This window comes from Bacillus rossius, chromosome 7 (assembly GCF_032445375.1).
Source record: "Bacillus rossius redtenbacheri isolate Brsri chromosome 7, Brsri_v3, whole genome shotgun sequence".
NCBI classification, from domain to species: domain Eukaryota; kingdom Metazoa; phylum Arthropoda; class Insecta; order Phasmatodea; family Bacillidae; genus Bacillus; species Bacillus rossius.
This window is the reverse complement of record NC_086335.1, coordinates 38,524,882-38,546,150: the sequence shown is the minus strand read 5'-3', so window position 1 is coordinate 38,546,150 and position 21,269 is coordinate 38,524,882. Positions and strand designations below refer to the sequence as shown.

At 39.6% G+C, this 21,269-nt stretch overlaps 1 protein-coding gene across 1 annotated transcript in view; it reads right to left on the bottom strand.

The window, feature by feature from the left end:
• LOC134533853 (dedicator of cytokinesis protein 3) overlaps positions 1-21,269 on the bottom strand; it is a 286,469-nt gene that overhangs the window by 37,021 nt on the left and 228,179 nt on the right. The window contains exons 9-19 of the mRNA XM_063371549.1: positions 19,492-19,637; positions 18,217-18,298; positions 16,862-17,186; positions 13,034-13,166; positions 12,233-12,347; positions 11,823-11,985; positions 9,597-9,869; positions 5,608-5,798; positions 4,584-4,684; positions 2,515-2,758; positions 81-267 (exon numbers count right to left, since the gene is read on the bottom strand). Coding sequence (XP_063227619.1) covers positions 81-267; positions 2,515-2,758; positions 4,584-4,684; positions 5,608-5,798; positions 9,597-9,869; positions 11,823-11,985; positions 12,233-12,347; positions 13,034-13,166; positions 16,862-17,186; positions 18,217-18,298; positions 19,492-19,637 — 1,960 coding nt within the window. The remainder of the gene's footprint in view (positions 1-80; positions 268-2,514; positions 2,759-4,583; positions 4,685-5,607; positions 5,799-9,596; positions 9,870-11,822; positions 11,986-12,232; positions 12,348-13,033; positions 13,167-16,861; positions 17,187-18,216; positions 18,299-19,491; positions 19,638-21,269) is intronic.

The following is a 21,269-nucleotide window of genomic DNA, read 5'->3' as shown; positions in this document are numbered from 1 at the left end:
TCATTATTGAGTTTCATTCAGGTACGCTGTAATGACAAGCAGTGGTTTGCTGGTGTGTGAGTGGCGACGGGGCAACTCGCCGTCGTCGTGGAAGAGCCGGCTGGTGACGAGGTTGCGGACCGCGGTGAGCTTGGCCTGCGTGAGCTGGGGCGGGAGGTCGCGGGGCAGGCCCTCCAGCATGCCCGTCGCCAGCTTGGTCACCTCCAGCACCGGCAGCACGCTCACCAGCTGCTCGTACACCGCGCTGATGCTGTGCAGCAGCGCACACTGCCGGGAACACACCGGCGCGGCGCGGGTCAGCCACCGGGACCGGCAGACCAGGCTTCCTTTTTATAGGGCGGAGGGTAGGGAATGTACGGAGTACCTCTCAGTCAAATGGAGAGTCAGGAATTTTGAAAAGTTATAGCCCCTTTAGGCTATAGTAACGCATTTCTCATGTCTTTGTATGTCCAGTAACTCATCATTCTTTGGATTATGGGATGGGGGCAACAATCGCCACCAGAACAGCAACTTCTCTCCTGGATGCACTAATAACCTTCGAGGCAGGATATGACCACGTCTACATAAAAACAGGGTAACCAGTGAGGCCTTTTTTGATGTGAAACATCTTAGCTCTCTGCATACGGCATTCAGAGAGAGTAATCTCGTGAATGTGACGGATACCCCGGAAATGAGCGACCACGGTGCTGCAATCTGTTGCGGATGGCACGAACAAAAAAAAATAACAAATACAAAGGGAAACATTATAGTATTAAATATTTGATGAATAATAAGATGGGCAGTGTTTTAATAAAATTCTTCGTTGAAAATTAGGTGCAAATACGGGGTTTAGTATTTTTTCAAGTCTTTTTCGCTTTTTATATTCCACAGTTTACATAGCTGCTCCGGCAGCAAATTCTAGCGGCGGGTACGGAAACTGCGTGTGATTCACGTCCAAAATATGTAGTTGGAAACACAATTTGCATATATTTATAATGCTCTGCAGTATTTTAAAGAATTATACATTAAATTTTGTGTTCGAGTTTTGAATCATAAGTGTTGTTGCAACATGAAAACACATGAATTTGCTCGTACCGAGGTTAGAAGTTACATATCAATGGTAAGTACTGAAAGACTTGCTCAAATGTTTTTTTAATTTCAGCTCATGGTCTGTGCCATGTTGGTTAGCACCCAAAACTTTGGTTGAAGTGTAGTGTTTGTATTGTTGAAATTATTTAAAATGGCAGTTGTTTATGAAAGTGACTATTTAACATTGGAGATTCTAATTCGTACTTACCAACAATCATCAGATATCGCTGAGCACCATTTTCGCAAAGTTTTGGGTGGAACTACATGGCCATGGCGATGTCACCTCATAACCATTCCTAACTCCATGCTTCAAGGGGAACTTGTGGTGCCAGCGAGACTATTATGTACTGTTCACAAGAACAAACAAAAATGGATCATCGTGGAGCAATGGTAAGAAAATGGACTCGTGTTTCGGAGGACCCCTGCTTCAAATCCTAGTCCAGCCATCTTTATTTCCATTTTACGTGGTTTCCTAAAATACACTCCAGATAAATGCTGTAATGGTTCATTACTATTGGTCACAGCCAATCCTCCCCCAATAACCCTGCGTAATGTCGCCATGTGTAACTACTCTAATGATCTCAATGTATTAAAAAAATGTTAAGTAGTGAAGAGTTATCACCCAGGGTATCCTCGCTGGGCAACGACCCTTCTGTCACCACTACTGCCTTTGGTAACATCACGACCCTGAGAGCCATTCCCATCTCATGTTCCCCGTGGGATTAACGCACAACTCCTCACTCCAATCAGCTAGCTGGCACCCTTTCCGAGAAACCTCAACCACCTCAGTCATCCCCACTATGCTTCTGCGAATACTGTTTTATACATTCGAATCAAATTTCGTATTGTTTAGCACAATATTCACGAATACATATTGAATATTTTTCAAATTAAATTTTTTTTTTTCACACGTCACAGGAATCCAAGAAAAATTGATCCAAAATATAGTAAAACCAAAAAGAGGGTAATATACAAAGAGGTGTAACATAAAATAAATTTTAAAAAAAAACTTGGCAATGCATTTTTTAAACCAGTAAATTTTAAGTTCAAAAGTAGATTTGTTGATTTGGTTACATACATAAAATAGCATATTATTAATAATTTTAAATTTTAATCATTGAATATTTGTTCAATATAAAACAATGTGTGTACAAATCTAAATTTCTCAACAAATCATCTTAGCCTCCTACATGTTATTTTTTTCTTCAATAATTATTTTTATGTGAATGTATCCGAAATTGTGCAGGGCTATCCATTGGTAAAAAATTATTTTTAAAAAATATTTAATTTGAAATGTCAAATTGAATATAAAATTATGTATTTACGAATATCTAATATTTCTGAGTACGTAGTCGCAGACCCCTGATCCTTGCCTAATACCAGCAACCCCCGATCATCCGTGCTCCTGTATCTCATCCCCACGGAGGCTGCAGACACAAACAGTACCTGGGTTGGAATAATGACGTCGTAGGACGCAGCCAACATCTTGCTGAGCGCGCTGAACACGTTGTACAGGTCCTTCCTGAAGCTGTCCTCGTACTGGCCCCCGGTCGCCCGGGCGAACAGCAGCCGCGACTGGATGATGAACTTGAAGATGTACTCCAGGGAGCGGAAGCACTTCTGTATCGGCTCCTGCTTCTCCGTCGAGCTGACCCACTCCGCGCAGTGCTGCACGCTGCTCAGCAGGCCTCTGCAGGCACGCCAACATTTCAGCTATGCTCCAGCACTCCCCCTCTGACGTTCCATTCATTCACTGCAGTTAGAGATTCATTCGGTAGAAAAGTATAAGACTTAAAACACAAACTGTGACCATGAGAGCAAAGACAATGTTTAACCATTGTATTTTGGAAATGGACAGTTGCATGCCGCTTCACAATGACGCCCAGGCACACAGATAGATATCTGGCATGCAGTAACCTCAATGATTGGACCACTAATCTTGAATGACCCTGAGTAAGTGACGCACAAATGTGCTGACCCAATCATGTGCAAACCAGTCAAAAGAGTGAAAAAAACCTCTGATCTTGGAATCGAATAATTAGTATTCTAGATTGACTTGTATATGAAAAGGGTAGATGAATCCAACTTGGAGAAAAAATAATTAACGAAACAATCATGGTTCCAACTAGGCCTGTACAAAGCTTCGACTAAGCAAATAAATCGAAGCTCTTTTTAATATTCTATTTGACTTTGCGAGGAAATTTGCTATTTGTTTTATTTTAAGCTTCGGTTGTGATGCAAAGCTTTGCGTCTGATGTGAAGCTTCCCAATTGTTTCAAAGCTTTAAAACATTGGAAGCCTAAGATTCGCTCATTAAAATATTCAGTTCTTTTAGAGTTGTATATATATATTTTTTTTTTAAATAAAGTTAGTTACTTAAAAAAAACCATAAGGTAGCATGCTATTTGCTTTTATAAATGCTCAATACTAATTATGCATGGTTATTATATAATTTTTATTGAATGCTGTTATATATAGGACCCAAATGTTTAAGCACTTAATCAGTTCAAACATTACACACATTAAACTTACTTTACATTTTAATTTAATAATGTATTTTATAAAATAAATGCAATACAACTTCACTGAAAACAATTTTGAAATTCAATTAGAATTCACTGATATTTTAAACATTCAATTTGATATCCACTTTTCATCAGAAAAATAGTATTCGCACAGGCCTGGTTCTAACTATAGTTCAAAACAAACAACAATTTAGGATGATATGGAGTCACATTCCTCATTTTCAGGACAATTATTTCATTATTTAAAGTCTGTAGGTTTTGTAATAGTTAGAGCGAATAACCTGCTAAACATATGTCTTCATTCAAAAACCAGTAAATCCAACCAAAGATGGTGGGTTTTCTCAGTGTACTCCCAAGACCTAGAACAAACGCTTTCCATCACTGCTTGTTCTCTTTCTATCTCGGCCTTACACCTTCATCTGAATGGCCACACCCAGGGGTTAATTTCAGTGGGAACGCAAGGGAACGGCGTTCCCTTACCTCCCAAGAGTGCCGGAACGCAAGGGAACGCACTTAAAACTAAAAGTTTAAAAAACAATTACGTTGGATCAATATTATGCTTTGTTTGCGAGTTTTTTTATAAAAATAATTGTAGTATTATGTCTGGATGGCCTAAAAACGCGGGTTTACAGTTATAATTTTCAAAACTTTTTCCCGGGGGAGGGCCCCCGGACCCTCCTCCTTCCTGGGGGGTATTCCAGACCCCCCGGTCTGAGCATCCCGCTTTAGAGTTCCCACACCTAAAACTTTAGAAATTAAGCACTGGCCACACCTAGGTCTTTCCAAGTCTCATTACATCTTCACAGCCAACTTCTTTACACTTTGGTTCAGAAAGCATTTAACCCCTAAAGGCAACATTCCGAACGTTTGCATAAGTCAGAGATAATATGTTATTCACAGTTATTGCCAAAGTATTTGTCAGTTTAAGTTATGAAACACAGAGGAAAATGAAAATTTTGTATAAAAATGTCAAAGCTTTATTATACTTACTTATAGACAAGAGCAGCTGCAAAGTGACCCTTAATGTAGGCATCCATCACCGGCCTGAAGTGCTCGAACTTACTGTCATCCATCAAGCTGAATATGCTTACCTACATACAAACACAATCAAAAACTTTCCTTACAAAACATCTACATGAACATGTGAATAAACTTAAACTTGCCCACAAGTATTTATTACAATTATATGTTTCCAAAATGGACACTTCTAATACACAGGACTCCATGTTTGACTGCTAGAAAGTGAAACAGGATGCCCATCTACTGTGCATGAATGAAATTTGGTGTTCCCACTTATTACTAGGGTTATGTTAATCCAAAAAATGGCTGTAGCAACTTTTTTTTTATGTCCACGCTGTTTAAATAAATTTTTTCCATTATTATACTTCAACAAGTCTTTACTAAAGAAGTAGAAATACTATAATCTTGATCTTTTAGAATCAACTGTTCTTTGACAAAGATCTAACAACAGATTATCTCGAATGTTTCTCACTAAAAACGTGACAACATAATCAATCCAGTATGGATTAGAAGCAAAAATTTACCCTAAGAGGGATGCTACAAAAAGACAATGAATTTCAAAACGATCATGTCTGAGAAGTTTGAACTCTTCAGGTCTGACAGCACAATGACATGAATAACAACATAGGTGAAAAGGAAAATTTATATTCCTTAGAGTGTTCAAAGTTCACATTTGTAACGCCAAAGATATTTTTTTTTTCACTATCTTATATCTAACTTACCACTACAAATAAAAATTCTTGTTGTCAACTTGAGTCAAAATCAGCGAACCTTGATTTGACTTTGACTTCATTGAAGCTTCAAAAAAATCCCTTAACATCCAAACTTTGGAGACAATTTTCCCAAGGTGCTCAAAATAAATTCCAGGTAAAGATTTCTCCCTTAGAGTCTGTTTTTAAGGGGCAATTCCACTACAACCCCTCTCTAAAACATCTGCGTCTGAATGTGACTGGTTACTATCTGGGCCAATGAGAGATGTTCGGGAGCCACCGACCAGGGCGTGGAAGACGGGGCCGGAGTACGAGGTGGAGTTGCCGTCCTCGGTGGAGAACATGGAGAAGAGAGCGTCGAGCACGTCCTGCAGGAACTTGACCAGCTCCTCGCCGCCGACGCGCAAGACGCGGTCCAGCGCCGTCTGGATCATGTCCGGCCGCTCCTTCCACTGCAGCAGCGACAGCAGGTCCACTGCGACACCGCGAGTCACCCACTGAGCTGCCTGGTCTCGCGTCTCGCGGACAGCGAGGTCGTCACATACCAACACATCGATGGCTTAGAATGAAAACCTTGTATCTCATGAAATGCAAATTTTACAGCAGAGACAAAAAAACCGTGCTACTGATATACGTGGTTTCTTTTTTTTTCCCGATAGAAAGCAGTAGGATGCACATTTTATTTCTTTCAGCCAAACATTTTGTGAGATACGAGGTTTTCCAGCCAAAAACATAAGAAACGTATTTTCGTCCAAAAATTGAGATACGAGGTTTTCATTCTAAGCCATCGACATACATACATCGCAAGTCTATGGTCCATAGTAAGGAACCACCCCAATATTTTCCATTTGCCTGTAAATGATTTCAGGATGGGTGGACGGACCGGTATCCAATCCTCGGCCTCTCAATCGCAACACCAACATCTCAGAAGGGCCACGCTGGCTGAGTGTTTGATCCTCAGCTAGGTGGAATCCAGATTTTTACATTCGCAAACTCCCCACTCACACTAGCCTTCGTCTCTTAATGACGCAGATGTTTTTTGTGAGTTAAGCCCTAATGTATTAATTCCGAAGTTATTAATACTGTGCCACTTCACTACACCCGCCGCATCGACTAACGATGGAATCAGTCCACGCGATCAAGCTGCGCGGTAAGAAACTTGTGGAGCCCGACCACAAACAGCTCATTTACCACCAATACAGTTGGGAAACTTGTGACTCAAAGGGCACAGCTGATGTTTAGTTAAAATTATAAAATATCACAGCACTTCGAAACATCTAGTTTCAATGCAATATACATACATATTTAATGCTATATTTAGTGACTGATTCAAATATTTACAATATCAAATTACATCTTTAATTTTTCAACATCTTTACGACAAGCACATTAATGTTAAGATACATATGAAGTATAAAAATTTTGTGATATTAAAAAAAAAGTTTAATTTCATAGCACCTGAAAAAAATTGACTTTTTTGGGAGTATTATATTCACTTCATAAACACAATTACTAAATACTATTGTGAATCCCGTTCAGAGGTATTCACGAGAAGTTCTTTAAATGGTATACACATAAACGACCCCAAATCTATCGAACAAGCAATTCTTGGGTTAATCGCATCCATCAAAGCTCTGCACACTAACAAGGGGAAGCAACAACGTTTGGATCACGGATTTATTCAAATTTGGTAAACTTTTAGTAGTCCAATGGGACTTATAACATAATGTGCAAGTAGTAAGGCATACTACTTGGGCGTTTTCGAGAAAATCGCAAGAGAAGTTTTAAACGTCCACCAGTACCGGTGCATTGTGACGAGCATGTGATGGCGGTGGCAAATGGTTAATGGTAAAGCTACATAATCACTGGATCTCTGGAAAAAGTTCAACTCATAGTTTTTTTTTTAAATTCATAACTTTTTTTTAAACATTGGTCATATTCTATCATATATATTAAAATTCAAAGGTAATACAATGAAGAAAAAAAAAGTGTATTTGTATAAACTTTTATTGCATTTCCAATTTTTTTGTCTGTTAATAACATTTATTATAATAACAAATATTATATTTATAATTATCTGCATACATTTTCAGAAAAACTTTGTGTTTATGTTTAACGTTTACTTGGCGAGTGTAACTCTTGCCGCAATGATAATATTTAATTGGAATTAATTTTAATTTCAGAAAAAAGTACTTTTCAATACTAATTTGTTCCTTATCTTTTGCTCATGGGTGCACAAAATGACTTACTATAGTTCTGAACTGTAAAATAAAAATTTTTTTGACATACATATACTTTTTATACTTATAGTTTGAGTACATAATTTTGCGCAACCATCAATTTTACGTAACGTTTCGTAAAGCCTCACTTTTGGTTTTTGTTACTAATCGTTATGGTAAACATTCTATTGTACTAGCGATTCAAGTATGAATAAAGACTTACACAAAATAAATTTGCACTTGGTAACGCACCTTCAATACTTTGAAGTTTATTCTCTACTCGTTATTTGTTCATTTTTGATAAAATTTTCAGGATTTGATACCTGCCAAGAATTGTACAGTTAATAATTTTTTTTTAATTATTTTAACTCTGCTTATTTCATCTTTATCACTCAAGAAGGAATGAACCTTTTTGTGGTGAGCGGCCAAGATGGTAAATAATCATTCCGGGCATTACCACAATATGTTCAGAAGTTTCCTGTAATAACAAGTATTTCAAGCACCCTTACCTACACTGCAAGTTAGCATCAGGTAGACCACTAAAGCCTTTGTTAGCGATCAGGTGACGTAAAACAAAATATGTATAAGACCAACAATGCACATCTCTATACTAAAACAGGCAAGAGTGTGAAATAATCTAGCAACTAGAGGTGTCATTACAAGAGTATTTTATAAATACATAGTGAATTATGTAAGATGTTATTTTTTAATAATTGTCATCCAATTCCATTGGAATTGAAACTATGGGAGTTATTTTAACCATATTAGTACAACATTTTAAACAATGGTTTCCTGAGAGAAAAGAAAGTTGTTTCTATGGCTCTAAAATTGGTATCGTGAATTTTTGACGAATGCAATGTTGATTCGGGACAAATGATCTGCAGACAGTTGGGATGAGATAACTACAATGCCAGAGTTTTTTGAATAAAATTAATCTCTTGAGCATTTGGTAAACCACAGACTAATGATGGACATGGAGTATTTTTGTTTTGCGCATATTAGGTGAACATTGGATTATGATTTGCCAATAGAACTATCAAATTCAGCCGATGTTGACAATGTTATGAGCATTTTTTTAAAAAATGGCACTCCAATGGACATACTTTTTTTAAAATTATTAACTTAAAAATATAAGCTTGCTTCAAATAATAATTCAATGCACTAGTAATGAAATCTGAAATACTAACTGAATTAAAATTGTGATATACAAAGTGCTATGAGCATTTATAACTTTAAAAAATGCACCAACTGTGTTTGCGACAATTTTGGACATTGCTATTGACAAATAGGCAAAAACTGTTTTACTGGCAACTTGGGAATGATAACTCAAGTTTAAGATCATTAATACAGCATTCTATGGTTTGGCATATTCTATAATCCAGCATCAATCGTGCTGCTAGCATTGGCTGCCTGGTCGCGTTACTGCACTGACGGCATTTCGCCGAGATTTTATCATTACTGACGGTCTTCATTTCAGTACAGCTATCCCTGTTTTCTAGCAGGTTACATTTCACATTTCATGGATGCATTTTCGCGTAGTTTTTTTTGAATAATGTGTAAATATCAGAGACTTTTTTTTAAAAAGTAACGTCGTCTGTATTTTTTACTTTATAGAAAGAAGAATATTACAACATTGTACTCAGAAGTATACAGGGAGGTGAAGGGGAGAGGATATAACTGAAATAAAAAAATTAAAAAATCCACCAACAATGGAAAGTATTTGAAGGCAAACAGCGGAAAAAGGGCCGAGAAATGAAATTCTGTATACACTCCTGATTATGCTGTATATGGATGTACTGACGTTCAAAAATTTGCTGAAACCGTTCAAACGGGAACGGCCGTGGTGACGAACGTGCCGGTTTAAAGATCTTCCTTTGCAAATGGGACATGAATCCTGTTGTAGCCCTGACTCGAGTGGTCAGCGTCGTGGCCGACTGGAGAGAGGGAACATGTCGCTCGGAATAACGAGCAATGTGGTCCGGTGTTATTTCTCTCCAACCTGCATCGACGCGCCCTGCAACGGATACAGCCAGCACCAGCCCCTGCGCGGTTACCGTTCTGGGTGAGCTTGGTGGAGCAGAGCAGGGTGTGCACGCACACAGTCTCCTTGGAGCTGCGGGAGAAGCAGCCCGCGCCGGCGGGGACGGGCGTGCAGTCGGCGGGGCCCGAGGGCAGCTGCAGGTACCCCGCGGGCTCCAGCCGCGCCCGGTCCTCGCACTTGTAGGTGTACAGCTCGTGCTGGCCGTCGCGAAGCGTCGCCCCGCCCGGCTCCATCAGCCGCGCGAACGAGAACCCGAACAGCTTCTTGTTGTCCAGCTTCTCCCGCGCTGCCGCAAACATCGTCATCACGTACATCACGAAACCTGCCGTTTTCATACTTAGCAATCAAATCTACTTTTCTCTCAACAATTAATAAATATTTAGCATCTTGTAGTGATCCGGAAGTATAGACATTTAAAAAAGGAGTATTTATTCCCCTGCTGGCGGATCAAGCTAACAGCAGAGGTCTCCACTGGACAAACCATCTTAGGTCCGGTTACTGGCGTAAAGGGAGCAGTAACGTCTTTTTCCTAAGCCCTAAGTCTTTTTCCACTTGCTATACAGTACTGTAAAAATTTTCATTATAGCCTTGGACAGTATATGTACATAAATTTTAGACCCCACACAGTATCTCGAGTAAATTTCAACATTGTCTCAACAAATGGGAACGTCATATGGCATGGGCGTAGATCCCGGGAAGGCCAGGGAGACCCGGACCCTCCTTCAATCAAAAAAGCCTCTCTTAGGGGGCCCGCTTGTGCTTGCAAAGTCGTCACTAGAGATGCACGAGCCCCCTGGGAATTCCACAGATTCTCGTCCATGCACTGTGGTATACAATTAACAGTTCACCAACAAACATAAAAAAAAAAGGGCAACAACAGATTCCCTTCCCTATACAGTCTGTACACATTGCTGATTCAATAATTCATGAATAAATTAACAAGTATTTGACTACATGAAAGTGTTTAAGATATGCTGTCCAAGGCTAAAGTACCTACATAGGTCACAGACCCATCCTGAGTTGTATTCCGGAATTTGTTTTACAATCAATCAGCATAAACAGCTATCCTTAAGATAATATTTACTGTAGGATAAAGCAAATCACTAAGAACATGTCTGTGTAAACAACTCAGAGATATGAGGACACGACACTGCCAAACATGTAAACAATTACCAGTAATGGCAGTAGACAGGAGACACTCTCATGTTCGCTGCCACCTGTCCATTCGCTGCTCAAAAACCGCACAGTTCACAACAAAGTGGTATCCGTTTCAGAGATGGCACCAAAACCAAAATAAAGTAGCATGAATATCTTAACTGTAAGGTGAATTTTAATAAGATGGGCAGTATCTTAATAAAATACCTTGTCGAAAATCAGGTCCAAAGCCAGTGTTTTATGGGAGCCATTTCTAATAGTTTAAAATTTCTGTCTGTTTCATGCTGATATGGGTGTGATGATGGCAAGTAACGTTTACGATTCAGACAGCAAATCCTAGCAGTGAGCGCAGAAAGTATGATTGTGATTTTCATCCAGAAATATTGGTATTTGAAACAAATAATTTATTTATCAGTTTATTTATCACGCTCTGCAATATTTTAAAGAATTCTACGTTAAATTTTGTGTCGGAGTTTCTTATCATAAGTTTATTTGCAACATGAACAACATGAGAACCCATGAGTTTGCTCGTTACAGAGGTTAGATGTTTACACATCACTGGTAAGTACTGAAAAACTCTTTCACATTTTCTTTCTGCAACTAAGTATGTACATGCATGCTTCTTATATATATAAAGTAACCTGTAGTTATATGATTAAAAAATATCTGATACCTACTCTATTTTCATGAATATAAGCAGTTTTATTAAAAATAAGTTTTAAAGCTTTAAATTTCTCTCTTTTTTTTTTCATTGTCAGGTTTTCTTCTTTTGTGGTTCTCTATAAAGTTCATACAGTATATATTCCTCTCTTTATTTTACTGTATTTTTCATCAATTTTTCTTGGCCTCCTGTGAAGTATGGAAAAAAATAAGTTTTATTGCATGTTTGAATTCAACTCGAAAAATATTCTACATTCGTAAATAATATGATGTTTGATTTGAATTATAAAATCAGGATTTGCAGAAGCCTAAGGACAGTGAAGATAACCTGTGCACAAATAAGAGGGTTCTGTTTGAACAGCTGAGTGCAAACACAGAAGGCGAGGAGGCGCAACAGACAATGGACGACCCAGGGAGGGCTTACTGGAGCAGTGGCGGTACTCGATCCGCACGTGGGAGCCGTAGAACTTCTCTATCGGCACGGCCAGCCGCACGGTCTCCGACCACCACGGCGAGTTGTGGTGGTAGATGATCATGGACTGGTACTCGTTGCTTCCCTCGCAGCCGGAGGCCCCCCACAGGCAGTTCTGGGAACAGTCGGGCAAGTCGCAGCCATGACGTATGTGCGTGCTGTTTGAGGGCGCATCAATAAGTAATGCACAGGTCAGTTTTGAAGTGGGAAAATAATTAGTAAAAATTAAATTATTTACTAAAAAGAAAATTAGATTCCACTACTTACTGACTGGACGCAATGCAAGACCTCATGATTCCACCGGTCACCGGTAAAATGGTGTTAGAGATTACATCGTCAACTGCGGTGTACAGCTGGCTGACCTGTATGATCCTACCCTCCGCGTCGAGTGCCAGGATGGTGACCTCGATGTTCTTCCCCGTGGACTTGCCGCCTCTCTCGAACTCCCCCTTCTCCAAGGTCAGGTACAGGTCGTTCCTGGAATCAGTGAGCCAGCGTGCTGTGGTACATACATGCACTCGCTGTGTCAACAGAACGCTCTACGACTGAGTGAGAGTCACCTCTCTTCAAGGGCAAATAAAATATTAAATATAGCCTCAACCACATTTCCCTTCATTTTTAAAGTTATACTTCTTTAGGTGCATTATGGAAAAATGATGAAAGTGAATTTTTACTATGTACGCACACCATGCAACAAAATTTTCATAGGAAGGTGGCGGACCCAAGTGTATGAACATGAACCCATGTAGTCACTTTCATAAAAATTAGAAGACATAAAAACTTATTGGTGTGCCAGATAAAACTTTATGATAGTGAAACTATCCTGAAATATATTTGGTAAACTAAAATAGTCATAGTAAAGAGTAATTTCAAATTTAAAAAACCTAAGGATATTGGTATTACAACAATTGTAATATATATTTACCTTACAATCATCTGTCAGCCTACGTAGTGCAGTGATTATAGTGCGTGGTTGGTAAGCTAAAAGACATTAGTTCAAAACTCAGCAGTGGAAAAATTGTTTACAATTAAATTACAGATTACTGGATTATACAAATTGTGCTTTAAGCAAATATATTTGAATTCATTTTATTTGTTTATCGTATTGCTATATTATTATTTCATAAACATGTTTATGTTAATTTTGAATACTAAGTAGGTACCTCACGTCGCCAGGCATGATGACATCGGAGAAGCCCAACTTCTTGGTCAGCGATACGTTCTTGAAAAGTAGAGGGTTCTCCTCCCTCACTTGCGCCAGTTCCCCATGAAGCATCTTCAGAGATATCACAATGCCTGAATAACAGCCACAATGAACCACAAGCATTATCCCACATGCTAGCAGACAACAGCAGGGACGACTCCAGAGCCAGGCAAGACGGGCAACAGGGCCCCGCGACAGCTATTTTACTATACCGACGCACCTGTAAAGTGAAATGCTTGTCATTAAATTGTGGAACCATGTTCATTATGCATTATACCCATAAAAGAATTTCCCAGTTATAAATTTTAATACTATCAACTGTAAGTGTTGTAGTGTTTTGGTTCAAGGTCAAAAATTAAGGAGTAACTCAAACAGTTTTAAATAGGAGCTTGCACGAGTACTGCTTTGTTGTTTTCTTGCTTGCAGCGCCACCTACGCAAAATGGTGCCTCCTGAGCGTAAAGAGTTTTGTGTTCTGCAATTTGCTAAGAGTGAATCTGTAATTTCAGCCCTCCCCATTGGAATCTCTCTGTACGAGAGTGGTTGAACGTCGAAGTCCCTGACCGTTGGAATGGTCATAATTGTTGAGACGACAGAGCTCTTTTTCAATGGCTTCCACGTTCACCTGACATTATTCCGTGCGATTTTTTTTCCTTTGGGGATTTATAAAAGATCGTGTCTATGTTCCGCCGCTATCTAATCATTTGCCAGAGTTGAGACACAGAACTGAAGAGGCTATTGCTTCCAGGGTAAATATGTAGAGTCGCGGTATATGCGAAAAAAATGCTAAAAATCCGAAAATACTTTTAATCTATGCTCTTTCACTTCCTCTTTTCAAATCAACCGGCGGAGATAAGAAATTCCAAATACTTTCGGAGATATCGAATTTTTTAATTTTCATCACAATACCTGTGTATTCATGTGGAAAAAAATGCTAAAAATCCAAAAATACTTTTATTCTATGCTCTTTCACTTCCTCTTTTCAAATCAACCGGCGAAGGTAAGAAATTCCAAATACTTTAGGAGATATCGAATTTTTTAATTTAGCAATACAACACCTGTATAACCGTTCGAACGACGCCATTTTTTTATTTTGCCGTGTGTTAGTGAATGCGTAATAAATAAAATGGTCGATTAGGTCAGGTCAGTTACATTATTAATACTTTCAAACTAAGCGGACATAAAAAATGTGAATTAAATTTAATGGCTGTTTAGTTTTAAAATATTTATAATGTAACAGACCTGACCAAACAAACCCGGATAAAGGATGAACAGTAGGAACTAAAATGGTCGATTAGGTCAGGTCAGTTACATTATAAATACTTTCAAACTAAGTGGACATTAAAAATAATGTGAATTAATTTCAATTGTTCTTTAGTTTTAAATTATTTATAATGTAACTGACCTGACCTAACAAAACCCGGACAAATGATGAACATTAACAACTCACATAATTTTTTTTTGTTACTTATTACTTGCGCAACAATATCCAAATAAAAAATAAGACTTTAAAATTAGAAACGAATGATCAAATGGCAGAAGTTGACCGTTTAATTAAGCATCGTATTGAACAATAAATGAATAAATAATCACGTATTGGTTCATTTGAATACTGGCCAATCACGGAACTGTCACGTGACAAAATTGTCCAATAAGAAACATAATAGACACTAGTAAAGAAGAAACAATGGTAATCGCCGCATTAATATGCAGGTATTTTGATGCAAATTAAAAAATTCAATATCTCCTAAAGTATTTGGAATTTCTTACCTCCGTCAGTTGATTTGAAAAGAGGAAGTGAAAGAGCAAAGAATAAAAGTATTTTCGGATTTTTAGCATTTTTTTTCGCATCTACCGTTACTCTACATATTTACCGCTTCCAGTATTCCACAGACGTGTTAACCAAAGTGTGGAAATAATTGGACTTTAGGTTGGATGTGTGCCGTATAACTAAAGGTGCACATATTGAACATTTTTAAAAAAAAACTAGGTTAGTTTACCTTCAATTTGATGTATGATTGGTTGTAAATAGTCTCAATCAAACTGTTATAATGTACCACTAAAACTGGGACATACTTTATGGACATTCTTTTGTACATTAACATAATTTAATTGGATTTTAATAGTGTTAAACTCATCTTTATTGTTATTTATTTTTGTACATTTAAGATATAAATAAACAGCAAAACATTCATCGAAATTGAAGTTCCAGGTTGGTTTGAAAATGTTGATTTAGAGAGTTTATTTTTCAAATTTTTCCGGGAGCCTTGTTTTCTCTTGGAACTATTCTAACCCCCATATCACATCCCCCTCCTCCTCAGTTAAGCCACTTTTCAAAATATTAGGGCCTCACAAAATCAAACGGTCCAGGCCCCCTCAAAGTCTAGAGCCACCACTGGACACAAGATCAGCAAAGTTATTACTCTAAAAACAGATTCAATTATTGTGTGTGTTTATGTCGTTAAGTAACTGGCAAGCCCTTAAGTACTTTGAACTAAAATGATACAAAAAAAGTAGCACATACTCAAAAGGAACTCAGCCAATGAACAAGTGACCCTGAAAAAACTACGAAGAACACTACTGATGCTAGCCTCCAAGTCACTGATCTTCACAAAATATTTCCACTTCTATTCAAACTGAAATAGACTAGCTGAAAGCTCCTAATCTCCACCATTAGGTATAAAGAACAACTAGAGAGGATCATTGAAAGCAACGTAGCAGCTGTTAAAATTGTTCTCAACACTCAGCAATGTCAGCAACTAGCCTTCCATGGATACTAGAAGCAGCATGTCACTTCACTCCTCTGCATACTAATAAACCACCCTTAACCACAGTAGGTAGGGTGGAGCCAAACATAAACATTTTGGACAATCTAATGTTGTTGTGTACCCTTATGCACCTCCCACACTTTTAATCCAGCAAAATTTCCCTGTTTCACTTGGCACACTTACCTTCTTTTTTTCCTGTTTCATTGATCAACCTTGCAAGCCCAACTCTTCTTACCTGGACCTTTTTTCCCTCTTGTCCAGTAATTTTCTTGCTTGCTTTAATGCATATGTTTATTTGATCCCGGCATGACCCGGGCCAGTGTTTTCCCTGTGTCTATGCAGGTTTTTTACTGGGTCACTTTAGTTTAGCTTTTAGGCTGAGGCAACCAAAGCGGGCGCCAGCCATGGCTACAACTGCAGCCATGACTGGCCAATGAACCCCAATAAGCAGACGATGCACGCGCCCTTGTTCTGCAAGGTTAATACCTCTCATGAGGTCCCCCTCCCCCACACACACAGGGCCGCAACTAGGGGGGAGGGGGGGGGGCAAGCGGGGCATACGCCCCGGGCGCAAAGCTGTGGGGGCGCAGAAATCGTTTGCATTGTAATTCCTACTACAACTGGTACCTGGTAAAACGTTTTTTAACTTGCACGCCAGGAATGTCTAATCTGATTTACAATATAACGTCTCAACGTATTTAATGAACAAGTCTAGTGATTATACGGACTACTTTATGGACCATAGTGGGTTCATGCATTGAAGTTACAGTAGAACAGAAACTGTTACATGTAGGTGTGGAAAATGCTTAAATAGCACCATTTTTCCGTGGGTGGGGCCCCCGGACCCCCCGCTTTATTGGTGTGGTATGTGCGAAACAAGAGAGGGGGGGAGGGCGCATGAATCCATTCATGCCCCGGGTGCCAGAGACTCTAGTTGCGGCCCTGCACACAGAGAGAGAGAGAGAGAGAGAGAGAGAGAGGGCCAGGGCACGAGGAAGGCGGGAGGACCCGGGGACTGACCGTAGTTGGGCTGGCCCGACAGCGGGCTGTACTTGCTGGTCTGCTTCTTGATGATCATCTCGTGCAGCTGGTGGAAGTCCCTCTCCTCGCCCTGGTACACGCGGAAGGTGAACTCGCGCTCCTCGCCCGCCTCCTTGGCCAGCAGCACCTCGCTGACGGGGAGCACCGCGCAGCCGTGCGGCCGCTTGAACAGCTGGTGCGGCGGCGGCGGCGGCGCGGCGTGGCCCGCCGACTTGCGCGACGAGTCCGAGTACAGCATGCGGCCCATGCGCATCACGTGCGCCACCAGGTGCAGGTCGCGGTTCAGGTCGGCGTTGCCCAGGTCCTGCCGACACGCGCCCGCCCTCGCTTCACGGTCCACCCCGCACCCCAAACAACCCTGAATAGTTTATTTAATTTTCTCCTAATTACTTATATTTACCGAACCCCCCTCCCCCCCTTTTCCCCACACGTGAGATTGCGTGAGATTCGACTTGACCCCCCCCCCCCCCCATAAATTTAAAACGTAATTAATGGAAGCTCTCCCTATGTGTGACAAGGTAGGGTGTGCAGAGCTTCAGAAAAATACCACCACACGATTTTAAAACCACTCAAGACATCCAAGTGATGCGTCTCCGAAAAGCATTTATGGATACGCTGAGGTCAAATCTGTAGTTCTGTTTCCGGGGATCGTTTTCAAACTGTATTTTTTAGGATAACTATCGCGATAAATTAATGGGAAAAGCCATCGATATGGTGCGTAAGTCCGAGTTGTTTTCCAAATGCTTAGATTACTCTGAACACACTAGTTTTTTTTTTATTATTATTTATAATACTGTTGGCGTGTAGTAATCTACCTATCAAATATTGTGTGGGAAGACGTCATACCAAGGCAGTGCAACGCCAGTAGAGTTACAGAACGTATGAAGTGGAATCCCTAGCATTTTCAACATGACGTGAAATAAGGGCAAATGTAGGGCGAATTATGAATGCCCACAGATAACCACCATCTCACAGCAACATCAGTGCATTTCTTATACTTATATATCATGTTTATTATGCCACCATAGATTGTGTAATGCAATGTGTTTCCAAGAGCAGATTTTAAAAATTATTATAGTGAAGGTGTAACCAAAATATTAGCTTAGCAAAAAAAAACATACTACAAAGGTATCTTACACGTACATACTATAATTGTTCAGAATCATTTAAATGTTTAAAAAGTATGCATTTATCAATTTCTGTGTCTCAAAATAATTATACTATATGACTGCACGTAAAGTTCTTTAACTTAACACTTTTCTATTGGTAACTTAAAGATACCCATATATTGCATTTGCAGAGCATATTCGGATAATTTATAATCAAAAACTTACCGTGAATATTGTACAGTTGCTGTGTAGTTTTTCAATGTAGTTTGAGAAACCTTCCTTTGATATCCTGACTAGAAAACGTTCACTATAAACAAAACAAAACAAAAAATTCAAGAAGGAAAAGTCACGTAGCAGCAAGAGGGCATAGCCATTAGTCTCGTTGAAATTTTTCACACAATGAAATAAACAAACCCTCTTACAGTTTTGCAAACGACACAAATTAAATTTACACAAATGAAATGGGTTCTGTATTTTACAAATGCATATAATAAAACTTACAGAACAGACATTAGCATGGGCAGTGTTTCATTAATGTGTAGAGCCAGGCTCCTCAGTGATAAGAGAAAAGAATTTTCAAGGATTTTGATGCAGACCTAAGCACATCACAACACGTCAATGTAGCTCATTTGGACAAACATTGACTAAATCTGGTTATAATATTTACACACAAAACTAACTAGTTGTTAGATAACACAGCATCGTCTAGTCCAAATGGATCTCCAATGACGATAGTTCCATAGGCGATCCAAGTTCTATTCACAGCAGAGTCCAATCCGGGTGTTTCTCATAGCGCACATCACCTTGAGCAGTGACTTAAGTAGTTTCCTCAGGCTTTACCCAACCAGTGGATGATTTCCGTCGCTGGTCTTATCCAGCAACAGTTTCTGAATCAAACTATTTGTTTGTCTCTCCAAAAAGCGATTTTATTCATGGTTTTGATTCGCTTGAAAAGGGGAAAAAAAATAGAAATAACTATAAAATCTTAACGAACACGACATTAAAGACCTTTCAGCTAGTGTTTTAGTGAAATGAAGACGCGCCTTAAGGCTGTTTGACACAGTTTCCTCATTGTTAACTATTTACGTGATTCACTGTTTTATTTGTGAAATTCTACTGCTTCATTTTCACAAAATGAAAAAAAAAGTTTTATTATACTTTGGAATATTTGTGTGATTAGTTTTGAAATAGTGTTATTTAATATTTGCATTTAAGAAGAATCAATTGGATTACACAACTGAAAGAACGTTTCAAGTAGGTACTTATGAATGTATGCAATCATTTCCCCCCCCCCCCCCCCCCCCGCAGAATTTATCTTAAAAGCGACAAGGAGAGCCAACCGATACGTGTTCTCTGGATAGGGTACTTGTACGTGGTATACTGCCCATGTGCTGGCTTGCATGCAGAAAACTTTAAAATACACAGAAAGTAACTTTAAGTACGCAGAAAAGTTGTCCATGATACATACATAGTTTTTCACAGTCACGCTCGTGCACTGACCTGATGTACTTGGCCTTCTTGGTGTCGTACAGGGAGAAGTATATCTCCGTGTCCTCGCCCACGTGGTGGCCGAAGTCGCGCATGCAGAAGTACAGGTGGTGGGTGAGCACCTTGCGAGACTCCTTGCGCTTCATGGTGCCCCTGGCCTGCGCACCACGCCCCGCGGATGTCATCGTCAAACACTGCCCGCCTCCCGCTCTGTGCTCTGTAGTTGGGGGGCGGCCGTCGATTACGTAAGGCGATTTTGGCGATTTCCACCCCCACCCCCCCCCCCCCCTCGGTGAGATTTTTCAAAATGAGTATATTTAGCGTAAATACATTAATCTTTGCTTGACTGCGTTGGATATATTAAAAAAAAACATAATTAGTTTAATTTTTTATTTGAGACTATTTAAGACCAGTATTTACTATTTAAGACCAGTATTTAAGACAGAACGTAGTATAGAATCGCAGTGAGAAAATAGAACAAAAAAAATACTTAAATAGGAACTACTAAAATTCGTAAAAGAATATTCATTCTAATTCAGTCCACGGGGGGGGACTCGTGTGTGGTCTCAAGTGTGACTTTGTGGCATAACCAGCGATAAATATTTTTGTGTTAGGATTTAGCCACATATTTTAGTGGAGAAACATGTTTTACTTAATTAAACCCAGTTTTCTCACGATTTTACAGTTTCTTGTGAAAAAAAAAAACAATTACGTGATATTTGCCGAGACCCCCTCTCCTCCCCCACGTGAGACTGGGTGAGATTCGGCTCGACCCCCTCCCCACCCCCCTAAATGCCTCACGTAATTATGGACGCCCCCCTTTCAAGGCGGACCCCACACCTCTGTGGCATCACTTGGACCAACAGGCGGGATGCGTGTTCTGTGGGATGGTCTGGCAAGCGGGTCTGTGGTGAGTGCGCTGGTTTGTTGTACAATGCTACAGAAAATTACGTATTGCTGGCCCGCGTGAGGAAGAGGGAGGGAAGGATACTCCCCCGCCAGTTAGGTCGGCTACAGCTGGCGTGTAGTGTTGGTGAGCATAAGAGGCTTGTTATTGGTTAAATAAACCCGGGTGAGGAGTGTCGTGTGAAGCTGTGCGAGCCGCTCCTACGAAACTCCTTGGACATACTACACGGGTGCAAGTCCAGGTGAATCAGGCCAAAACTCGCACAAACATTCCACCCTCCCCCAACCATAACCCCAAACATAAAGAAGAAGGGAGGGATAACAAAAACATAAGTTACTCCAGTTCGCAACTGACCTATAAAGTCAGTTAATTTTTTTTTAATGTATTATTTTAAAAAAATTTTGTGTCACTGTAATGTAATATTTTTAAACTTCAGTACACTTAAAAACAAGTTAAAACTACGGTGGATATTATTAATGATCTTTAAATAGCCTTTTAAAGGGCTGCTATTTTTTAAAAAAAATTCGGATTCGCAATTTAATTAGAAGTTAATTCCATAAGGAAACAAAGCCCTCGAAGCTGGGCCCGAATCGCACTACACACACTACTTATCTGAGCCTGGTGGCGGTCCCGAGACACCCTAGGCACCTTCGGCTGGGCGCACACGGCATCAGACGGGACGACACGCGACACCACAGAACAGCTAACACAGTATTTCCGTCACGTTATTCCTTCCCCATATTTTTGAACTCAAATTGTTATTGTGATACTTCTTCAGAGATTAATTATATAAAATAGGTATTGTACTGAACATACTAATCGATTAATATTTACTCATTGTAACGTAACGATGGAAAACAGTATTTAACCAGTCAGCTATAAA